The sequence below is a fragment of the Geosmithia morbida genome (assembly GCF_012550715.1).
Source record: "Geosmithia morbida isolate 1262 chromosome Unknown scaffold_6, whole genome shotgun sequence".
In the NCBI taxonomy this organism is placed as follows: domain Eukaryota; kingdom Fungi; phylum Ascomycota; class Sordariomycetes; order Hypocreales; family Bionectriaceae; genus Geosmithia; species Geosmithia morbida.
This window is the reverse complement of record NW_023336193.1, coordinates 594,858-614,252: the sequence shown is the minus strand read 5'-3', so window position 1 is coordinate 614,252 and position 19,395 is coordinate 594,858. Positions and strand designations below refer to the sequence as shown.

At 57.0% G+C, this 19,395-nt stretch overlaps 9 protein-coding genes across 9 annotated transcripts; 4 read left to right on the top strand and 5 right to left on the bottom strand.

The window, feature by feature from the left end:
- Positions 1-65: 65 nt before the first annotated feature.
- Positions 66-3,759, bottom strand: GMORB2_6660 (phosphatidylinositol 4-kinase B; the record flags this gene model as incomplete). Its single annotated transcript, XM_035468630.1, has 5 exons — positions 66-105; positions 198-384; positions 526-3,217; positions 3,326-3,512; positions 3,680-3,759. The coding sequence occupies 5 exons, from the start codon at positions 3,757-3,759 to the stop codon at positions 66-68; spliced, it is 3,186 nt and encodes a 1,061-aa protein (XP_035321764.1).
- A 1,393-nt stretch (positions 3,760-5,152) lies between these two features.
- On the bottom strand, positions 5,153-6,277 carry GMORB2_6659 (uncharacterized protein; the record flags this gene model as incomplete). Its single annotated transcript, XM_035468629.1, has 1 exon — positions 5,153-6,277. One exon carries the CDS (start codon positions 6,275-6,277, stop codon positions 5,153-5,155), a length of 1,125 nt encoding a protein of 374 aa, XP_035321763.1.
- A 1,842-nt stretch (positions 6,278-8,119) lies between these two features.
- GMORB2_6658 (Protein of unknown function (DUF2424)) lies at positions 8,120-9,468 on the bottom strand (the record flags this gene model as incomplete). The annotated part of the gene is made up of 3 exons (XM_035468628.1): positions 8,120-8,895; positions 8,956-9,034; positions 9,337-9,468. The coding sequence occupies 3 exons, from the start codon at positions 9,466-9,468 to the stop codon at positions 8,120-8,122; spliced, it is 987 nt and encodes a 328-aa protein (XP_035321762.1).
- Positions 9,469-10,347: 879 nt separating this feature from the next.
- On the top strand, positions 10,348-11,108 carry GMORB2_6657 (Protein of unknown function (DUF3605); the record flags this gene model as incomplete). The annotated part of the gene is made up of 2 exons (XM_035468627.1): positions 10,348-10,480; positions 10,561-11,108. 2 exons carry the CDS (start codon positions 10,348-10,350, stop codon positions 11,106-11,108), a joined length of 681 nt encoding a protein of 226 aa, XP_035321761.1.
- Positions 11,109-11,196: 88 nt separating this feature from the next.
- On the bottom strand, positions 11,197-11,709 carry GMORB2_6656 (Protein of unknown function (DUF788); the record flags this gene model as incomplete). The annotated part of the gene is made up of 1 exon (XM_035468626.1): positions 11,197-11,709. One exon carries the CDS (start codon positions 11,707-11,709, stop codon positions 11,197-11,199), a length of 513 nt encoding a protein of 170 aa, XP_035321760.1.
- A 1,057-nt stretch (positions 11,710-12,766) lies between these two features.
- Positions 12,767-15,473, top strand: GMORB2_6655 (anaphase-promoting complex subunit 3; the record flags this gene model as incomplete). The annotated part of the gene is made up of 2 exons (XM_035468625.1): positions 12,767-15,286; positions 15,399-15,473. 2 exons carry the CDS (start codon positions 12,767-12,769, stop codon positions 15,471-15,473), a joined length of 2,595 nt encoding a protein of 864 aa, XP_035321759.1.
- A 1,364-nt stretch (positions 15,474-16,837) lies between these two features.
- On the top strand, positions 16,838-17,254 carry GMORB2_6654 (histone H4; the record flags this gene model as incomplete). The annotated part of the gene is made up of 2 exons (XM_035468624.1): positions 16,838-16,847; positions 16,953-17,254. 2 exons carry the CDS (start codon positions 16,838-16,840, stop codon positions 17,252-17,254), a joined length of 312 nt encoding a protein of 103 aa, XP_035321758.1.
- A 369-nt stretch (positions 17,255-17,623) lies between these two features.
- Positions 17,624-18,255, bottom strand: GMORB2_6653 (trafficking protein particle complex subunit 2; the record flags this gene model as incomplete). Its single annotated transcript, XM_035468623.1, has 2 exons — positions 17,624-17,930; positions 18,071-18,255. 2 exons carry the CDS (start codon positions 18,253-18,255, stop codon positions 17,624-17,626), a joined length of 492 nt encoding a protein of 163 aa, XP_035321757.1.
- A 427-nt stretch (positions 18,256-18,682) lies between these two features.
- Positions 18,683-19,104, top strand: GMORB2_6652 (Mitochondrial ribosomal protein L31; the record flags this gene model as incomplete). The annotated part of the gene is made up of 2 exons (XM_035468622.1): positions 18,683-18,962; positions 19,052-19,104. 2 exons carry the CDS (start codon positions 18,683-18,685, stop codon positions 19,102-19,104), a joined length of 333 nt encoding a protein of 110 aa, XP_035321756.1.
- Positions 19,105-19,395: the final 291 nt, after the last annotated feature.

Genomic DNA, 19,395 nt, shown 5'->3' with positions numbered 1-19,395 from the left:
CACCAAACCCCAATCATCAAAAAGTGAATGTATTGAAAAAAAAATGTGAAAGGAGAAAAATGAATCTAGTAGATACCCTGCGTGCGATATTGGAAAGTGTCATAACTATTATTATACTGGTTAGTATTTTGTGTGTGCGTGATGGGTGATGGGTGATGGGAGAGGGAGAGAGAGAGAGAGTGAGAGTGAAACCATACAGTCGCGTGTAATAACTCCCAAAAGACTTGGCAACAAGATCCGTGTCGACAAAATGCTCAGCCTCTTCAGCAGAGAGATGGAGTTGAAATCTCTGACGGAGGGCATTGGTAGTCTGGACCACACCCGCGGCGAAGCACGGCATCTGCGAGTCTCGACCCATCATGGATACGAGGTCTATAATGTTGTCTGCTGATCGTCGAAGGGCTGTTTTGTTTTTCCCCCCCCGAATGTCAGTTTCATTCTGTTATATCCCCTCTCATTTTGACACCCCGTCCCCCCCCAACAAGATCTTTCTGGCGGGAGATGAGATGGATAGGTGATACATACCTTGAAACGCTTGCTTGCACAACCTCTTGTAATCTTCAAAGTCGGGAGATCCCAGCCCCCCAAGGACATCGACATACTCGTGCGTCAGCTTGAAGGGGGCAGCCTCGAAGCCGACGGAGCCGGGAGAGTTGGAGAGCATGAAGCCGAAATCGATGTGGATGATGTGACCCTCCGAGTCGATGAGGACGTTGCCGTTGTGCCGATCCTTGAGCTGCAGGACATACGAGATGATGCTGTAGGCCGCCAGGGAGCGCTTGAAGGCCTCCACACCGGCGCGGAAGGGTTCGCTATCGGGCTGCCCGAAGGCCTTGAGGAAGTGGTCTCGCAGCGTGGCGATGCGGTGGCGTGGGTTCTGGCCTGACTCGACGAGTGCGAGCGTCAGGCTGCGCTTGAGCGAGTGCAGCGACACGCCGTTGGTGATGGTCTCGATCAGACCCGACGACTCTCCCGTCACCAGGATGCGCATCTGCTTCACCCACACGTCCACCGACGCGTCCGTCCAGATCCGGTGGCACACGCGGATCAGCTGGCACGCAAACGCCTCCTGCCGCAGATCCGATCCCGTCTTGACGATGACGCTGACCAGGTCCCAGTTCTTCATCCACCCGTACGGTGACGACTTGCGGATCCGCTCCTTCTTGGCCTCCCAGGCCTCGCCGAACACGGCCGCCGACGGGTCGTCCCGGTCCCCGCGCCTCTGAACGCCACCCGTCTTGAAGTCGTTCTCCATGCGCTCCCGTCCGGCGCTGGCGTTGATGTTGTTCGCGTCCAGCGCCTTGTCGATCTGCGCCTCGTCCTCCAGGTCGGGGTTGGTGCTGTCGTTGTCGATGCCGCCGCCGCCGTTGTTGTCCGACGCCACCGCCGACTTGGCCATGATGGTGTCGAAGGTCGGGCCGTGGTCGTCCGTGTCGAAGCTCTTCTCCTCCAGGCTCTGCATGCTGGCGATGATCTTGGACCGGATCGCCGCCACCTCTTGCTTGGGCCGCTTGCCGCTCGTCGCGTCCAGCTGCGCCAGCATCTGCGACGCGGTGCGCATGTGCGTCGCCAGCGCCGAGAAGTCGGGCTGGTCGGCTCCCGCCACCGCCGCCGCCGCCGCCGCCGCCGCCGTCGTCGTCGTCGCAGCCGCGACTGACGATGCAGAGACCGCTGCACTCGGTATCGACCCGCTAGGCCGTCCGTGGTTGAGCGTCATCCTCCTCCCGCCGGGGCTGCTCGATCTCGAGATGGACTGGCCCGAGGACCGCGGCGTGGGCGGGTCCAGCGCAGTCGTCGACGCCGACATGAGCCCGCTGGGCATGCGAGGGATGCCGTACGGGGGCGCCGGCCGGGTCGAGGAGGAAGAGGCGTATTTCTGCTGCGACGAGAGCATCTCGTCGTCGTCGTCGGGCTTGAGCAGCGGCGAGCTTCCCAGGTCGCCCGAGACGGGCTCGAACACGCTATCGATGATGGGTTCCGGCGTCGCCGGTGCCGTCTGGTTGACCCTCGGCGTCTCCGACGACAGGTCAAACAGGCGACGCGACGTGCCGCCCTGGGTGATGAGCGTAGCCAGCAGCCTGCGGTTGTCGGGCGTCTGAGGGTCAAAGGTGAAGTCGTCGCGAAGCACCTCGACCATCATCAGGTACGGCACCTTCTCGGCGCTGTTGAGCACCGTTGACTCGGCCGGGTTCAGGCGGACGATGCGGTGGTGGCAGCTTCTGCCGGGGGACCCCTCGACCAGGGTCGGGGGGCAGATGATGGGGATGTCGACCTCGGCGGGCAGGTCCTGGGAGATGAGGGCCAGCTCGGCACGCAGAGCGCTCATGCGGGCGGGCTTGGGGACGATGACGAGGCGGTTCGAGATGCCCTCGAGAGCGGTGAGGAACTGTGTCTGCGACCGGAAGTAGTGCTGTCTCAGGTAACCCACGCGCTGCTCCATCGTCAGGTCCGTCGAGCTGAGTATGACTTTGGCGTGGTGGGAGTGCCTCCGGCGCAGGCTGTCGCCCGGGTGGGCGCCGGCCGACAGCGGGGGGGTGGCGCGGGAGGGCGTCCTGGGCGAGGGCAGCGGTAGGGACGCGGTGCTCATGCGAGCCTCGTGGGACGACTGCAGTGCGATGGCCAGGGCCGACGGCCTCTTGCTCGATGGGTCCGTGGATATCTTGGGTCTGCGGACCGTCGACGAGGGGGGCGACGGTGCCGCCGCGGAGGGCGGAGAGGCGCTGCCCCGCGAGCTCCCCGGACGCTGATGGGACGACGACGACGACGAGGTCAGCGCCCCTCCTACCGCCTCGGCGCCGCGGCCGGGTGCGGTGCCGGCGATTGTGGCGGCCGATGCCTTCCTCTCCTTGGACCTCTTGGACTTTGAGCTCACGGTGTTGATCGTGTGGGCCCTCTGGGGCGGGGGCAGCTTCGGGCCGTCGTCCCTGTCGGCCGTGTTGATGGTCAGGTCAGCCTCGGGCTGAGGCCTGCGAGCTTGGGCGACGGCGAGGGGGCCAGCCCACCGGGGGATCATGGGCAGGGCGACGCTGGCGAGGACGAAGCTGGACAGGACGGTGACGGGGAGGACGTTCTCCTTGATCTTGTCCTGGCGCGCCGTGTCGGCGAGGCCAAAGATGATGTGCTGAACCTTGTTGTACACTCTTCGACAGGTCTGGAAGGCGCTGGTCTGAGGATTCGAGGCGAGATCATGGAGGTAGGTCTGGAAGAGCCAGAATGTCTATTCGATGGCGGCCGGGGCGCTCCCCCGCGCGCATCTATCGTCAGCACATGGGAGGAGGGGGCCTAGGAAGAGAGACAGGGGGGTCAGGGAAAAAGAAGCGCATACCAGGAGAGCAGCCGTGACAGATTCCTCGCACAGGTCGAGGAGGAACTCCTCGAGAGCCATTGACTCGTTGTCGACGCTGATTATAAGGTGGCATAGCTGTGGCAGGAAGAACTCGATGTCCTCGTAGGGAAACTGTCGCAGCTTGTTGCACAGGACATAATGAATGCCCACATGGTCGGCGTAACGTCTATCGAAGGAGAGGAAGGAAAGGCCGCAGTCAGCGAGCGTGCGCCGCGCAAGGAAGAAGCCGTGACGGCCTCGCACAGTCCGTCCTTCCCGCCCCCGACGAGCCGAGAAGGGGGGTCGGGGTTGGGGTTGGGTTGGGTTGTGGAGAGAGGGGGAAGGCAGACTTACGACAGGTAGGAGACTGGCAGGAAGGGATTGGAGTTGAAGACGTCGGACTCGAGGAAGCGCTGAAGCAGGTCCCACGACATCGGGACAGGGTTTATGCCAAGAAAGCGAGGGAGAGAGGTGGTGGTGATCTTGATCGTCGGTGAAGACGGATGACTACAGGCGACAGTGCGTCATCTACGTAGCTTTCTCGAGACTCGGGGAGAGGAAGGAGAACGAGAGGGTCGATAGAGAGAGAGGGTGGACTCTGGCTGTATATTATGCGGGCGACGATGACGGACAGTAGCTTCGCATTGTCCTTAGAGGCGGCGGGTGGGCAGATCGTGTTCGTGTATGCTTATGCCAACCAGCGGCTCGAGGGTCGTGTGTTCTGTCCTGGTCGTTCTCTCTCTCTCTCTCTCTCTCTTTTTTTTTCTGAAGAAAAAGGAGAGGAATCGAATTGGGTGCAATGCTGTTGCAGTATTGGACGAAAGGGTTGGAGAGTAGTTGCCGTATATGGATCGTAGAGGTGGTGAAGTGTCCAGTATTCCGTTAAATTGCTCGGCAAAGCGTCGTGAAAATCACAAGCTGGTACCTGCTTTTGTTGGCCGTTCACCCCGGGTAGGATGTACCTTTTCGGACCGGCCCTATTAATGCCCGCAATACCGCTGTGACGACCGCTGTAGCGACCCGTCCAGCGTAGTGAATACAGCGCTCTTCCCTCAACTGCAGACCCGCTGAAGCACCTAAATCGTGCTCGCCGTCTCCATCCACGAGACCCGTTTGGGGGGCGAGGGGAAGGGGGGCCTCCACGGAGTATTCAGCTTGGTCAAGGTGTAGCAGACACGTAGACGCAGCCACATCTCGAGTGGAGGCTTCTTCGTCTGCTGCCATGCACGTTACTCGCATTCGATCAGTCCTGGTAGGTATCGGTACTCTTGGAAACACGCCGTTCTCAGTCACGAGATGCAGAGTTCCCGGTAACATTAATGATTTACTTGGCAAAATCAGTTCTACCGGTAGCGATACTATCCACCATCATCCGTCCCATCTCCTCCTTGACAGTGAGCCGTGTGCATTATATATATATACCAGACCACGCGCGTGTGTTTCGAAGAGTCAAGAGAAAGAAGGAGAGAAGGAGGGGGGCAATAAAGAGAAGAACACAAAACCCAGACACGCCGCCCACCTTGCTCGTGCCACGTCATTTAAAACGCCAAAGCCTCATGCTGTTTGCTTTTTTTTCTGACTGACCAGGCAACAAGCCTCCAAACGCCATAAGAAGATCCATTCGCGATGCCGGCCACAAAAGAAGGAAATGAAATGCAGACAAGAAAGGCTGAAAGCAGAGAGAGAGAGAGGGGGGGGGGGGGGGGAGGGAGAGAGAGGGAGAGAGAGGGAGAGAGAGGGAGAGAGAGGGAGAGAGAGGGAGAGAGAGGGAGAGAGAGGGAGAGAGAGGGAGGGAGAGAAGGAGACCAGGTTTGCAGAGGAAACGCATCATACTGCCTTCTTCTTCCTCCCTCCTCTGCCCTTCTTCTTCGGTTCCGAGTCGTCGTCGCTATCGCTCTCGGCCTTGGCCTTGGCCCGACTCCCCTCCTTCTCCTGCTCGACCTTGCCGACGATGTCCCTCAGAAAATCCCACTGGTCGTCGGCCTCGACGACCTGCTTGAGCATCGGGGCGGTGACCCGCTTGGAACCCTTAGTCCTGGCCACCTCGGCACTCTTCGTCACGAGCTGCACCATGAACATTTCGAGGGCCTTTCCCACCGCAATGGGCGTCTGCTGTGCGACCTTGCCCACCTCCTCGTCCGCCTGCATGATGCGCTTGATGCGGGCCGTGGGGAACCTGGTCCTGACGGGCGAGGGCTCGATGGCACCGGTGTCGGGAGGCTCGACGGCATCGGAACCGCCGGCGCCGACGGCCGACGACGAGTCCATGAGGGGGGAGGGCGACGACGGCTGCTGCTCCTCCATTGGGGGGTCCACCGCTGCAGCGTCGGCGGCGACGGCAGCGGCCGCGGCAGCCGCGGCAGCTCTCCGCGGAGGCATGTCGGTGTAGCGAGGACCGGGTGGCGGCGGTGAGTATGCTGCGGGGGGGGCTGGGAAGGCTCCCACGGGTGCTGCGTATGGCTGATGCTGGCCGTAGGGATCGGCCAGGTAGGAGGGCGCGCCGTACGGCGGTAGGTGGTGCTGCTGATGAAGCAGAGGCTGCTGCTGATAGCTGCCGGTGTGCGGAGGGTACAGCTGGTGATGCGGCGGAGGAGGGGCGTATGAGGGGTATTCGGATTTGATCTCCTGCCCAGGCGGTGGAGAGTATGCGACGGGGTGTGCCTGGTAGAGTGGTGGATGCTGTGAGTAGGGGTCGCAGGGGTGGTGGATGCTGTTGGCCCGTGGCGGGGAGGCCTGAGGCGGTGGTTGATATGGCTGATGCGGAAGGAGCTGTTGTCGGTCTTGGTGGTGGACGGCAGCTCTTGGTGGGCTGCTGTAGTAAGAGTACGGCGGCTGGTCCACGGGTTGCGGCAGTGGCTGCTGCTGCTGCTGCTGCGGTGTGGGGCCGGATGGGAAGAAGGATGATAAGTCTGGAGACTTGGGTGTGTAGGAAGACAAGTCGTCCCCCGACATGGTTCTCTCCGTCTCCTCCTCTTTATAATTAAAAAAAAAAAAAACGCCCGTAATAAATTTTTTTTCTTGGCTTTGACCAAAAAAAAAAAAAGAGGCAGAACGCGGTTGTTGGAAGCGGGGGCGATAAGATAAAAAGGAATAGCAGTAACTCAGTACTCGCGCTAAGAGAATTCTCCCCTGTACACGTACTGGAGTTGGACTTCTCTTTCACTATTTCCCCCCCCCCTTTAACAACAAGGCTCCACAGAGGGGTCCAGTGGTGTTGTTGACCTTAGTCAGCCAACTAGACCGTGTTCGAGGGCGCCCGGGCGCGTTGGAGTTTGAGTGTATGAGAAGAGTTGCTCCGTCGGCTCCAGTAAGAGGGAAAAAAAAGAAGAAGAGGGTAAGAGCGGAGTATATATGGCGTCGGAGGTTACTATCAGCATAGATGAAGTGTGCTGAAGTGATACGCCTGGGTGACGAAAAGATGAAAGGAGCGAGCCGGTGTGAACAACTCGAGGCGGATGTCCCGAGGCGTGTGTGTGTGTGTGTGTGTGTGTGCGATTTTGAAGAGGGAGGGGGGGGGTCTTTGTCGTGCGGGCGCCGATGAGATGGACAGTGGGTTGGGCCACAGGGAGCGCTGGCCGTTTATATGCGTAATGCCAGGTGCGCATCAGAGGGGGGCGAGGGAGGAACTAATGATGGGAGGAACAGGGTGTGGGTGCAAAACACCCAATCGGGCAACTGAATGTGTACATCAATGAGCCCTGTGGCTTATTGATTAGGCTGCTGCTAGTACAGAGCATATTACTATTATGTTTTGATCGTGACCCGAAGCTGCGCTAATCCTACGGCGGACAGTTTACGGAGTAATATCTAATACTCCTAGGCGGCGCTGCTCTTTGCTACATGCAGCCTACACGTATTATTACTCAGTGCTCCGTATCGATACCTGCCATACTCTCGGCTGCATGTACGAGCGTATGTAGACTGATAATAAGCTACAGGCATCCTGCGGCTGAAGCACTCGACGAACACGCGTCTGTTCCTCTGTATCTGTCTCTTTCCCAACTCTCCATCTCCTCCTCTCTCGTAACCAACCCCCCCTCCCAACTTACCGACTCTGGTAGTACAATAATACTACGCCCCCCCCCCAACGAACAGACCCAACAACAATTGGTCGGAAATGCACAACAAATAAGCGGGAGTCGGAACAATGGCGTGCCGCCCGTCTCAAACAGATGACTCATCAAAACACGCCTACCTAACCGTCGTACTCCGTACCGCCGCATTTCTCTGGTCGTATTACTTTCCTCATCGCACTCTTCTTTCACTTGCGTTTCTCCACGGCGCACCGGGAACGTTGCTTCCTCGTCACTCTACGAGTACACATGCATACCCATACACGTACTGGCACATGCCTTCGAGTGCGACTCCTGCATCATGGCATATCATCATGTCGCATCCTCCACTACGGCACTGCACACAGCCATGCAGTTGACAATGTAGGTTGAATTCCAACGAGTCACGACCAGCATCAACAATAACAAACTGGCCAGGATACGCCCAACCAAACGGTAAGACATTTTTTTTTTTTTTAAAAAAAAAAGAAAAGAAAAGAAAATCTTGTCTCTCTGCTTCTTTCTCACCCCCAACCTTGCCATGATGATATATTTCAATGAGCTTTTTAAAACCGGAGAAGGCCTGAAGATAGCAGGAACCGAGTCCAATCTGGGCTGAGGGTCCGGATATCTCCATTCAAAGAGGCCCGACCATGACTGTTTACTTGATCTAATCTGACCGCATTTGATTTCTATCACATCTCTCTTCGTTCTTTTTCCCACTCTACTCTCTACTCGTGTCCTATATCCGATTCCTAATCTCGTCAACGATAGATCTCAGCCCACCAAGCCTAGCATCTTCAGTACTCGAAGCGAACAGCGACACCACCGGCCATGCATGCACCCTGGCCTCAACCTTCTCTGTGCGTATCTCGACGCCCAATCTCTCCTGAATCCTCACAAAATTCTCAATGTCCGAGGCAAACACCTCGTCTTCCCCGTAGATGACAAAGTAGCCCCTCCCCGGGCTGGACGAGCGCCAGACCTGCTCTTCGTCACAGGATCCCGGTGACGCGGGGTATCGCCTGGCCCCGGACTCGCCCGCGTACTTGCGCGCATACAATCGCAGCGTGCGTGGGTCCAGGTAGTCGGCGCCCGACGGGGAGAATAGTGTGCTGCTCATGAGCGTGACCCAGGGGGATATCAGCGTCGCCATGCCAGGAATCGGCAGTGTAGTACCATGGGCAATGGCAGTAGATGCATCGAGCAGTTCCACATCCTTCCGACTGGGCCCTCGAGTTTGGGTATTGCCGAGAACCTGCAGTAGGCTGAGGACCAGGGTCCCCCCGGCCGAGTCGCCCGCCACGCACACACGCGATGCATCCCCGGCCACACGGAGGATGTGCTCGTAGCCCCTGATTATCTCGTTGAGCTGCATCGGGTATAGTCCGTCTGGGACGAGAGTGTACTCGACAGAGAAGATGGCCGGATTGTTGTAGCCTGCGTCGACGAGGAGGCTGTTCAGGGCCATCTGGAACTCCAGATAGAAGTAGGTCGAACCCAGGGCGAAGCCGCCACCTGTTGGAGTCGGTAAGCACCTTATCGTCAGCAGCATCTTTTCGCGCTTATTCTCCATACCGTGGACATAATAGACAACCACATCAGGCTGCCTATCAGGATCATGCGTGACCCATATTCCCTCGAGTCGCCGAAGGCCCTAAAACGTCATCGTCAGCCTCCCATTTTTGTCGACATCTTGCCCATCCCAGGAGGCAGGCAGGCAGGTCAGGCCACGCAGGGATTCTTTTTGTAAGCAAGAGAAGAAGAGAGAGGCAAACAAGAGAAAAGAAAGAAAGAAGAGGACGTACAACCCCCTGCGTGTACTCTTGCCAGTGGACAGGACACGTTGGGTATCCATGCTTGAGCATGCGCCACCGCAGGAACGGCAGGACAACCCACTTGGAGAAGAAGACTCGACTGATGGGCACGGGCAGAGCGACGAACGAGTACCGCACGCACCGGACGATGAAGTCTTCGAATACGGTGGACCCCTTGGTGAAGCTGGACTGGGTGGACGAATCGGCCCAGCAGCGCTGACGGATCATCTGCAGGGGGAGTCTGAAGACTGTCTTCTTCTGTCAGTTGGGACATGGTGGAAAAATATGACGTTGACTTTTTCCCTTGTCGAAAGGGGGGAGGGGAAAGAACGAGATGGTGTGTGCGATTGATTCAAGGACTGGTTGGTCGCTTACGCAGAAATGGTAGAGCGTAGAGCGTAGATATGACCGTGGGAAATAGTCCTGCCTGCAAGACGAGTTGGGGCGCGAGGAATATCAAGAAGACGAGGCAGTCTGATAGACTGACGGGGCCGAGAAGCATCGTGGATGGGGATGCTACAACCGACATGGTTGCGCGGCCGGCCTCTGTCCCCTCCTGTCACACTCTCCACCCTTGAGAGAGTGGAGAGTTTGAGCGAGAGGAGAGGATAAGAAGAGATGTGGAGGATATCCACCTCTCTGCCCTTTTGTATATAGCGCAGAGGTTTGACCGGTGAAAGCGGCAGATGCGGTGGTGACGTTGTCGAGGCGAGGAATCACACCTCTTTGCTCCCTGTCATGGCTGGCTGCCAAGTGGTATTAATGACGTACGCGGGGTGACGACGCAGTGGCATTTGGGCAAGAACGTGCCATGGAGTGAAAAGCACCCGCACACAGGGAACGCGGAATGATATCTTAATGTAAAAGTCACGACCGAAATCTTACAGGAAGACATCATCTACCAAATCTAGACATATGCCAACATTATTGATGACGGTGTTGCTAAAATCGCGAGAGCGCCACCGTTTGGTTGGCTGAGCGGCGTGATATGGGCGCGTCTTCCTCCACCCCCCCACCTTTTGACTTCCCACGCTCTACGTTTCCCCTTCCTCATTCTCCTCACCGAGTCGAACGCCCTTGGCAGCAGTCCACTCCACGCAGCGAAGGAAACAAGACGATCGGAGGCCTTTGGTGAACATTCCAGATCGGCACCATGGGAGATATTCCGGAACAGGGCGTGCCCGAGAAGTCGCCATTCCCCCTCACAGAAGTGGACAAACGTGTTCTATGCCAGACGGACGAGGAGTTCAAGAGACATGACTGGGACAATCTAAAGGAACTCATAGGTGGGGTGGAAAGGGGCAACGTGATATATTTCTTGCTCGATTTCATTGCAGCGCACATGCTAACGATGCTAGGACAAAAGACTCGAACCAACTCGTGCAGATGACACGCACCCCGTCAGAGCTCCGCCGCTACATGGCCTGGTCCCGCGACACAAAGGCCGAGTACGGCTCGATAACAGCATACATGCTGGAGCACAGGCTTCCCAAGGCGTGGGGGCGGCCTCCCTTCTCCCCGGCGTCGACAGTGCCCTTTGCCGACCCGTCCGACTACGCCGTTCTCATCAATGACTGGCCGTACGCGACGGAGCCGGGAATCGTGCACATTGTCGTGTGGACGAGGACACCCATCGCCACGACGCCGGGTAAGGGCGACATGACGGCCGAGAGCAGGAGGCTCATCAGGAACTTTGTGCAGAGCTTCTTTATCGACCAGCACCCCGCAGGCAGCAGAGCAGATGAGGGTCAGGAGACAAATGTGATTTGGTTCAAGAACTGGGTGGCTCTTCAGAGTGTGAGGGATCTGGAGCATTTTCACGTCTTCGTGCGGGACGTGGATGATGGGGTGCTGGAGCGGTGGACGGGACAGACCCCAAAGCGCAGTGCGGACGGTCATCACCTCTCGCGGTAGACATCTCTCCCTCTCTTATGCCTCTGCAGGTGAAAATTGAAAGAGAGGAGAACGAATTGCCTTCCCCCCCTCTCTGTTCACATGAAGCTTATGCGCTCCTCCGCGGCTTCCGGTTCCCCTTGGCGTTCGTAGGAGGAACACCAGCAGAAGCAGCAGAGGCGTCAAAGCCTCCGCCCTGCAACTCGGCCATCTTCTGCCTTCCCATACCCAGCAGCCCGGATCCGAGATAGAGACCGTAAGCGGGGAGCACGGTCCAGAGGAGCCACCCCCAGTTACCGAAGAGCACAACGAGCACAAGCGACGCCCACGTCACCCAGACGACGTCAAACATGTACTCCGTCAGACCCTGGGCGTGGAGATCCTCGCCCGAGGACCTGAGAGCCTTGGTAGACGGGTCGTAGCGGGGTCTGCCCGACCTCTCCAGGACATACTCGCATATCAGACTCGGGGCTGAGAGTAGGGCGTAGGCGAGGAGAGAGCGGGAGCGGATGAGGAAGTTGAAGGCGAGGAAGATGGCGTGGACGGTGGCGGTGCCGATGTGGAGGCTGTTGAGGGACGCGGTGTTGGACTTGGCCAAGTCCTTCTTTGCCTTTTGAGCCATCTCGTGTGCGTGGTGCGGATGAAGTGCACCTGTATATGCATATGTGTGAGGGTGGTGAGTGTGTAGTGTGGGTGTGAGTGAGTGGGTGGGTGAGTGAGTGGAGGGTATGGATGGGATGTGTGATATCGATGGCGTGAGAAGAGGACACACACTCTATTCGAGCCGAGTCTGCATGCAGTTGAGCGGGATGGACAGGCACCTGCAGTCAGGGAAGTCACCCGACCGAACTCCACTGAGAGGATAACAGCTCCAGCGGGTGACGGTACTAATTCAAATCTTTAGCACTGAAGAAGCGCCGTTGTGGCGTTGCAGCGACGCTGTTGCTGGGTGGACGGCCCAGAGCCCCGCATCTGACCAATCAGATACCTCAGATGCCGTGGGACTCCCCTCCTTCGACCAAACAATAGAGACGGAGGAACCATCATCAACTTTACGCGCTGCTTTTTGCTGCTTTCGCTGCCTTCGCTCTTCCTCCCGTCAAACCGTGCCATCGCCCTTTTCACGGGTTTGAAAGACGACAACGACACACACACACACAGAGAGAGACATGATCTAGGGACATACAATGGGCTGCGTCTGTCTCTAAGAACTCATCTCTCTTTACTTCTCTCCTTTTTTCTTTTCTTTTCTCCTCGTTCGCTTCCCTCTTCACGCTGCCTATCCGTCTGCTACTCACGCTCGTTGGAGACCCACCAAGTTGTTTGCATTGACTTGCAACTTCTCGCCTTGTTCGTCATCAGTTCTGACACCTGCATGCCTCTCTTTTGAGATACCGGCTAACATATTTACCTTTTTTTTTCTTCTCTTTTTTTTTGCTTTGAAGAGAGAAAAAAAAAGGAAAAGCTGTTTAGACATTGTCACCTGTCCCCTTGCTGTAAATTCACGACGACCGCATCACCGCCTCGACTGACGACCATTGTTTTGTTTCCTCGACCGACGGCGCATCAGCAACATCCCATCGCTGGAGCCTGCCTCATGGCCGGTTGGCGTCCACGAGGCATTGCCAACTTGCACCAACTCCCACCGGATCCGCCCAGCTCGGCTACCCCCGGCCAGCATGGCGCCGAATCCCGCCGCCGTGAGCGGCCTACTGCGCCAGACCATCTACTACCACCTAGACAATGCCTCGTATGACAACGCCCTCTTCTTCGCCGAGAGGCTGGTCGCCCAGGACCCCAAGTCCAACGACGCCGCCCACCTCGTCGCCCTGAGCCATCTCCGTCTACGAGACTTCCGATCTGCATACGACGTCTCCAAACCCGCGGGATATCGCGGGACACACCTCGGCTGTGCCTGGGTCCTCGCCCAGGCTTGCCTCGTCCTCGAGAGGCACAAGGACGGCATCACAGCCCTGGAGAGATCCAGGAGCCAGTGGCTCCAGACACCGGTCGTGGGAAAGCACACGCCCACTTCGCGGGCTGCCATCCCCGACGCGTCAGCCCTCCAGTGCCTGCTGGGGAAGCTGTACCGCGGCTACGGCGACCACAACAAGGCCGTCGGCTGCTTCGAGGAGGCCCTGCGCATCAACTCCTTCATGTGGGACGCCTTCACCATATTGTGCGACATGGGTGTGTCCGTACGCGTGCCCAACATCTTTCGCCCTTCGGAAAGCATGATGCATGGCTTCAACATCGAGGCTACCCCCGTAGCATTATCGTCATCATCAGAGACAAATACGCAAGCGCCGTTGGAGGTGCCCGGCAAGAGGCCGCCTGCTAGAAGCCAGATACCAGATCTGGGTGCCGATCCCTTTGGCGCGGCCCCTCCGTCATCAGCCGAGGCCACACAAGCCGAGTCCGACCTCCTCGGCGACGTCTCATCACACAACGACTTCATGTCAAAGATACAGGCTGCGAGGTTGAGGCTCGTCAACTCCGGCAACAACCCGCCAGTCCCCACGCGTGGATTGTCTGAACCCCTCACAGCATCAGAACAAGCTGCGACGTACCAGGCACCAGCAGCCCACGGCATCGCGGAACCTCTCCATGCCCCGGCCCGGAGAATACGGGCTACCCTGGCCCAGGCTGCAGATCACGGCCTTGAGGCTCCGCCGCCCAAGATGAACTACCGGCTGGGCACCAGGAGAACAAGGGAGAGGGAGAGGGAAGAGCAGACGCGCGCTGTCGTAGACGTCGTCTACCAGGAACTGGACTCGGCCGCGGCACCACCGCCAGCAGCAGCAGCGGCGGCGGCGACGGCGGCTGACAAACCGCGACCTGTCGCGGCGGCACCTGATAGAAAGAGGACCGTCGCGGGTTACCCCGTGTCGAGATCCACCAATTCGGAGGAGGCGGCGACGCGGCGCAGTGCTCGGCTCAACACGTTTAAGCCATCGTCGAGAGCCAACTCTGGCGCGGCGGCGACCATGCCCCCCCCGGCAGGGCGGGAGCTGAAGAAGGCTAGGCCCCAGATCTCTCGCATAGTCCGCCCGGGGTCTAGCGGGTCCAGCGTCGGCCGCGTCGTCAGCGGAAACCGCAAACCGATCGAGGACCGGGGCGACGGCGACCAGCACGGCGAGACGTCGAGTAGGATCAGAGAAGCCTCTGCGGCACCGCCAGCTCCGACCACGACAGCAACGGCGGCGGCGGCGGCGGCGGCAGTAGCACGGCAGGCAGAGCTGGAACACGCCCGAACCGAGGAAGCCCTCCGATGGGTGCTGGACCTTGTCAAGAAGCTAGGCAACGGGTACTACCACCTGTCACGGTTCCAGTGCGACGACGCCCTGCAGGCGCTCAGCTCACTGCCGGCAGCGCACCAAGGGACGCCGTGGGTCCTCGCGCTTATGGGGCGGGCGCACTTTGAGCAGGCGGCGTACCCCGAGGCGGAGAAGTTCTTCCGCAAGATGCGGGTGCAGGCGCCATCCCGGCTGCAGGACATGGAGGTGTACTCGACGATACTGTGGCACCTGAAGCGCGAGACGGACCTGTCTTTCCTGGCGCACGAGCTCATCGACGCGGCGTGGGAGTCGCCGCAGGCGTGGTGCGCGCTGGGGAACGCGTGGTCGCTGGCGCGGGAGCCGGAGCAGGCGCTCCGGTGCTTCAAGCGGGCGACGCAGCTGGATCCGGGCTTCGCGTACGCCTTCACGCTCCAGGGCCACGAGCACGTCGCTAACGAGGAGTACGACAAGGCCCTCACGGCGTACCGCATGGCGATCGCGGCGGACCGTCGGCACTACAACGCCTACTACGGCATCGGACGCGTGCAGCAGCGGCTGGGCGCGTACGACAAGGCGCACACGCACTTCCTCGCGGCATCGACCATCAACCCCAACAATGCGGTGCTGATCTGCTGCATCGGCAAGGTGCTCGAGAAGCAGAAGCAGGTGGGCGCGGCGCTCCAGGCGTACACGCGCGCCGTCGAGCTGGCACCGCGCGCGGCGCAGACGAGGTACATGAAGGCGCGTGGGCTGCTGGCGGTCGGCCAGGTGGAGGCGGCGCACAAGGAGCTCATGGTGCTCAAGGACCTGGCTCCCGACGAGGGGACGGTGCACTTTCTCCTGGGGACGCTGTACAGGACTGTCAACGATAGGCAGGCTGCTGTGCGGCACTTTACCATTGCGTTGGCTTTGGACCCAAAGGTATGTCTCCCTTCTCCTTCTTCTGCTCGACCTCCTCCTCCTCTCCCTCCCTATCGGTCATGGCCAACGCCACTTTGATGGAATCGGCATGTGCTGACATGTCATCACACAGGCCGGCCCCAAGATCAAAGATGCCATCGAGAGTTTCGAGGACGATGTCCAGATGGATGACTCCATGATTGAATGACGGACGGGTCCTCTCGTCAACTTTTCGACTGTACAATACTTTCCTACGGCCGTCTTGCACACGAGGTGAATGATGATGACGGAGTTGGCTGCATGTCTATCTCTCTTCTTTTCTCTCCCGTACCTTCCGTCAGAGAAGTCATTGAAGAAGTCAAGATGGGAAGTCAACGGCGGAGGGCAGAGGGACTACATGTTTTGATTTTGGTCTCTTTTTTGTTTGTTTTTGTTTTTGTGTGTTTTGGCATGGCATGGCATGGGCGTTGATCGGGTTGATATCATGATGCGAGAAGAAGCAAGTTCCTCGTCCCCTCTAGTATACAGTACAGTTACTCTGCATGTTAGGCACATCGAGTATATGTTACCGCGTCTGCCGTCGAGGACGATCTCTCCATAATGCCGAGTACTGATGAGGATGATGGTACGAGTAAGAGTGTGCAGCCGCTGCGCGTACACTGGTGATGTGTATGGCATGGTGTGTGTCATTTGGTAGGTATGTGTGAATATGGTCTAGAATAGGTAATGGGTAGGTGTGAGAGGTTTTAGTCAGGCAGATCGATTGGCGGTGTTTAGTAGTAGCCATCCATACTCCTCTGTATTATTATTACTCCGTAAAGTATTACTCACTCCTCTACGGAGTATTACATGTAGCAGATGCGAGGAAAGGGAGTGAGAGCAGGTATGATATCCGAAAAAAAAAGAAGAAAAGAATAGTATGAATACTATCATTATTACGGAGTACAAATGATTACAAGATTTACAGATTACATGGTATCAAGAAGGACAGAAATTAAGACAGTGAGTGATCAAAAAAAAAAAAAAATACATGGACGTGACCTTGACCAACCAGAAAAATGGTGTACATGTCCCAGAATTGAGAAAAACAGGGGGTCAGCCCATTTACCTAAATAGGAATAGATCGGAAGGAGTGATTTGAAGGTGGGAGAGCAGTTGAGAGCAGTTCAGTTTCCCGCGCCTAAACAATCCTACGCGTTTACCCTGGCACGGTAATGCGTGTATTTCGTGTACCATTTTCTTCCCCAGTCCCTGTCATTACTGGCTAGCGATTTTTCAGGCAGACGCTATTACTATCTATCGTAGCGGTCCTTACAGGTGCACTCTACTATGTACAGGGACCGAGTATGACTCGTACCTGCTGCATCTGCTGCATCTGTTGCACCTGCTACTGATTGCATCCAACGTATAACTTCTGCCCCCTCCCCCTGCCCCTTCTCCTTCCCACTCCTCCTTCCTTCCTCCCACCCCCGCAATCTCCAACACAGCCTCTCCACATCCACGCGTCTTTCGACTGCTTTCCATCCATCCGATACATCCCATAACTGTTCTTCTTCTTTCATACCATCCATCATGACTGGACGTGAGTACTCCTTTCCTCCATTTCATCTGCACGGTGACCCATGGCAATGCGAATGAATCCCAAGAAGAAGCAGAGGGGGGACCGAGATGACTGACAAACCCACAGGTGGAAAGGGTGGCAAGGGCCTCGGCAAGGGTGGCGCCAAGCGTCACCGCAAGATCTTGAAGGACAACATTCAGGGCATCACCAAGCCTGCTATCCGCCGTCTGGCCCGTCGTGGCGGTGTCAAGCGTATCTCGGCCATGATCTACGAGGAGACGCGCAGCGTTCTCAAGACCTTCCTCGAGGGTGTCATCCGCGACGCCGTCACCTACACCGAGCACGCCAAGCGCAAGACGGTCACGTCTCTCGACGTCGTGTACGCTCTCAAGCGCCAGGGCCGCACCCTCTACGGTTTCGGTGGTTAAAAAAGAAGGAAGAGTAGCACGACCGGTACACGAACGTTTCGCTCGCGAAACAATGTCTACATTGCTTTTTTTTTTTTTCGCTGTCTCTACATACTACGCTTTTTGATTTGAAGGTTCGGCGTTTGGGAATTGGACTGGATGGGCTCTGGTAACTGGGGCGTCGGGGAAATCCGCCAAAGTTACTAATAAATGAATACCAAGATATCAGCAGATATCAGCAAACCTGACCTTGACTTCCATAATGGTACTCTTATGTGAACGAGAAGGGGAAAAACAGCTCCTACTTGTAATGAATGGTATAAAGAATAAGAAAAAATAACGCCTATCCTTGGTATAATGTATGACGTAGAGAGGCTCATCTTGCCCAGACTACAGATATTTCCTCCCCGCCGCAGCTACCCTCATACGGAATACCGGACTGCGCACCTCGGCATTCGCCTTGTAGAAGGGACTCATGACGGCCTTGACCCACGTCTCATACACCTCCATGAAGAACATCTTGATGGCCTCCTCGGTCGCAGGGCTGGTGGGGTTGGCGCCGATGGCCGTCGAGGAGCGCGTCGAGCTCGATCCGGGCGGGAGCATCGGGTGGTGGAGGAGGAGGAATTTGACGTTGCCGCCTGTTACGAAGCACGAGACATAGTTGTCGAAGAATTTGTCGATGCATTTGAGGTACCTGCGGGGTGAATGGGGTTAGGCCACGTATCATTCCTTCTCTTTCAACGCATTTGCATTTTTTTCTTCTTTTTTGCGCACGGCTGGGTGGAGGGTAGGGGGAGGAGAGAGAGAGAGAGAGAGAGAGAAGAGAGAGCATACATCTGCCCATGTGACCACTGTGCTTCATCAACTATATCCAGACTTGAGTGAAGAATAAACTGATTTAGATGCCTCATCTGTTCGGGGAATCGGGATTGACCGTCGCCGCCCTGCTTGGATGTGCCGAACTCATATTCGAAGAGGGGGTTGTCTTGATTGCCGACGATGGCAAAGTAGTAGCTCATTGTGTCGCAAGAGGGTAAGAGGGGTAGGGCAAGGAGAGTCGACAGGATGAGAAGGGGGGGGGGGGGGGGGGTTCAAAAGAATTGTGCTGCTGCTGCTTGCTCGTCGTGATGATGATGATGATGAATGATGGTGTTTAGTGGTGGAGCCGTAAAGCTCAAAGCCCGGGGCGGTCGATATTCCGCTCCACCCTTCTCTCTCTCTCTCTCTCTCTCTCTTCTACAGACTGCAGTCCATCCATTTTCTCTCCAGATCCAAGACAAACAAAACCAACGACGACGACAACGATTATTTACCTCCCCTCAACGACAAATACAACAGAAGGGGGATTTTTTTTTTCTTTTTTCATCTGTAAAAATCAAAGACGAAGACGATCCGAATAGGGGGGAAAGGACAGACGACGACGACGACGACAACGGCAACAAGAAGATGTTTGGCCCTTTTCGCATCACGAACCCCCTCTCGAGCGGTCTCTTGTGGAAGATCCCTTGGCGACTGTCCAAGTTTCAGAAACGTCGTCATCGCATGCGTCTCCGCGCCGTCGACGACGTCGTCTCCACCATCGACACGGCCCTCGCCAGGCAGGGTCAGACCCTAGAGGCTCTGGAGAGGTGGAAGGCCGAGATGCCCACCGAGGCCGAGATGCTGCCGCGCGACAAGTACACTACGTTTGACCGCAAGGCTAAGCGTTATCGAAAGGGGATTCACAGTACGCTCTCCGTCCCCTCTCTCTCTACACACTCCCTACTCTGCCATCACCGGGTAGCCGAATCACCGATGCTGATATGATGTCTACAGGAGTCCCCAAGTGGACGAGGGTATCGCAGAGAATCAACCCTCCTGGTTACTAGGCGCATCCGTCGGAAACTCTCAGCATCAAGGGAGAAGGGAAGAAGAAGAAGAGGAGGAGGAGGAGGAGGAGGAACAAGAACTAGAACAACGAAACGTGCTTGTCACGGTGCGTGTATCAACTATGTGTACAATATACCGGATTGTCCGTCATGTGGGCATCATGGAGATGAGATATATATATATATATATATACAAAAAAGAGGAAAAGGGTCGGTTGAGGGAGGACAGCGATTTTGGAGCACTGGGCCAAGTCTGGACTGTAAGATGGGCGTTTTTTTATTCTTCTAATA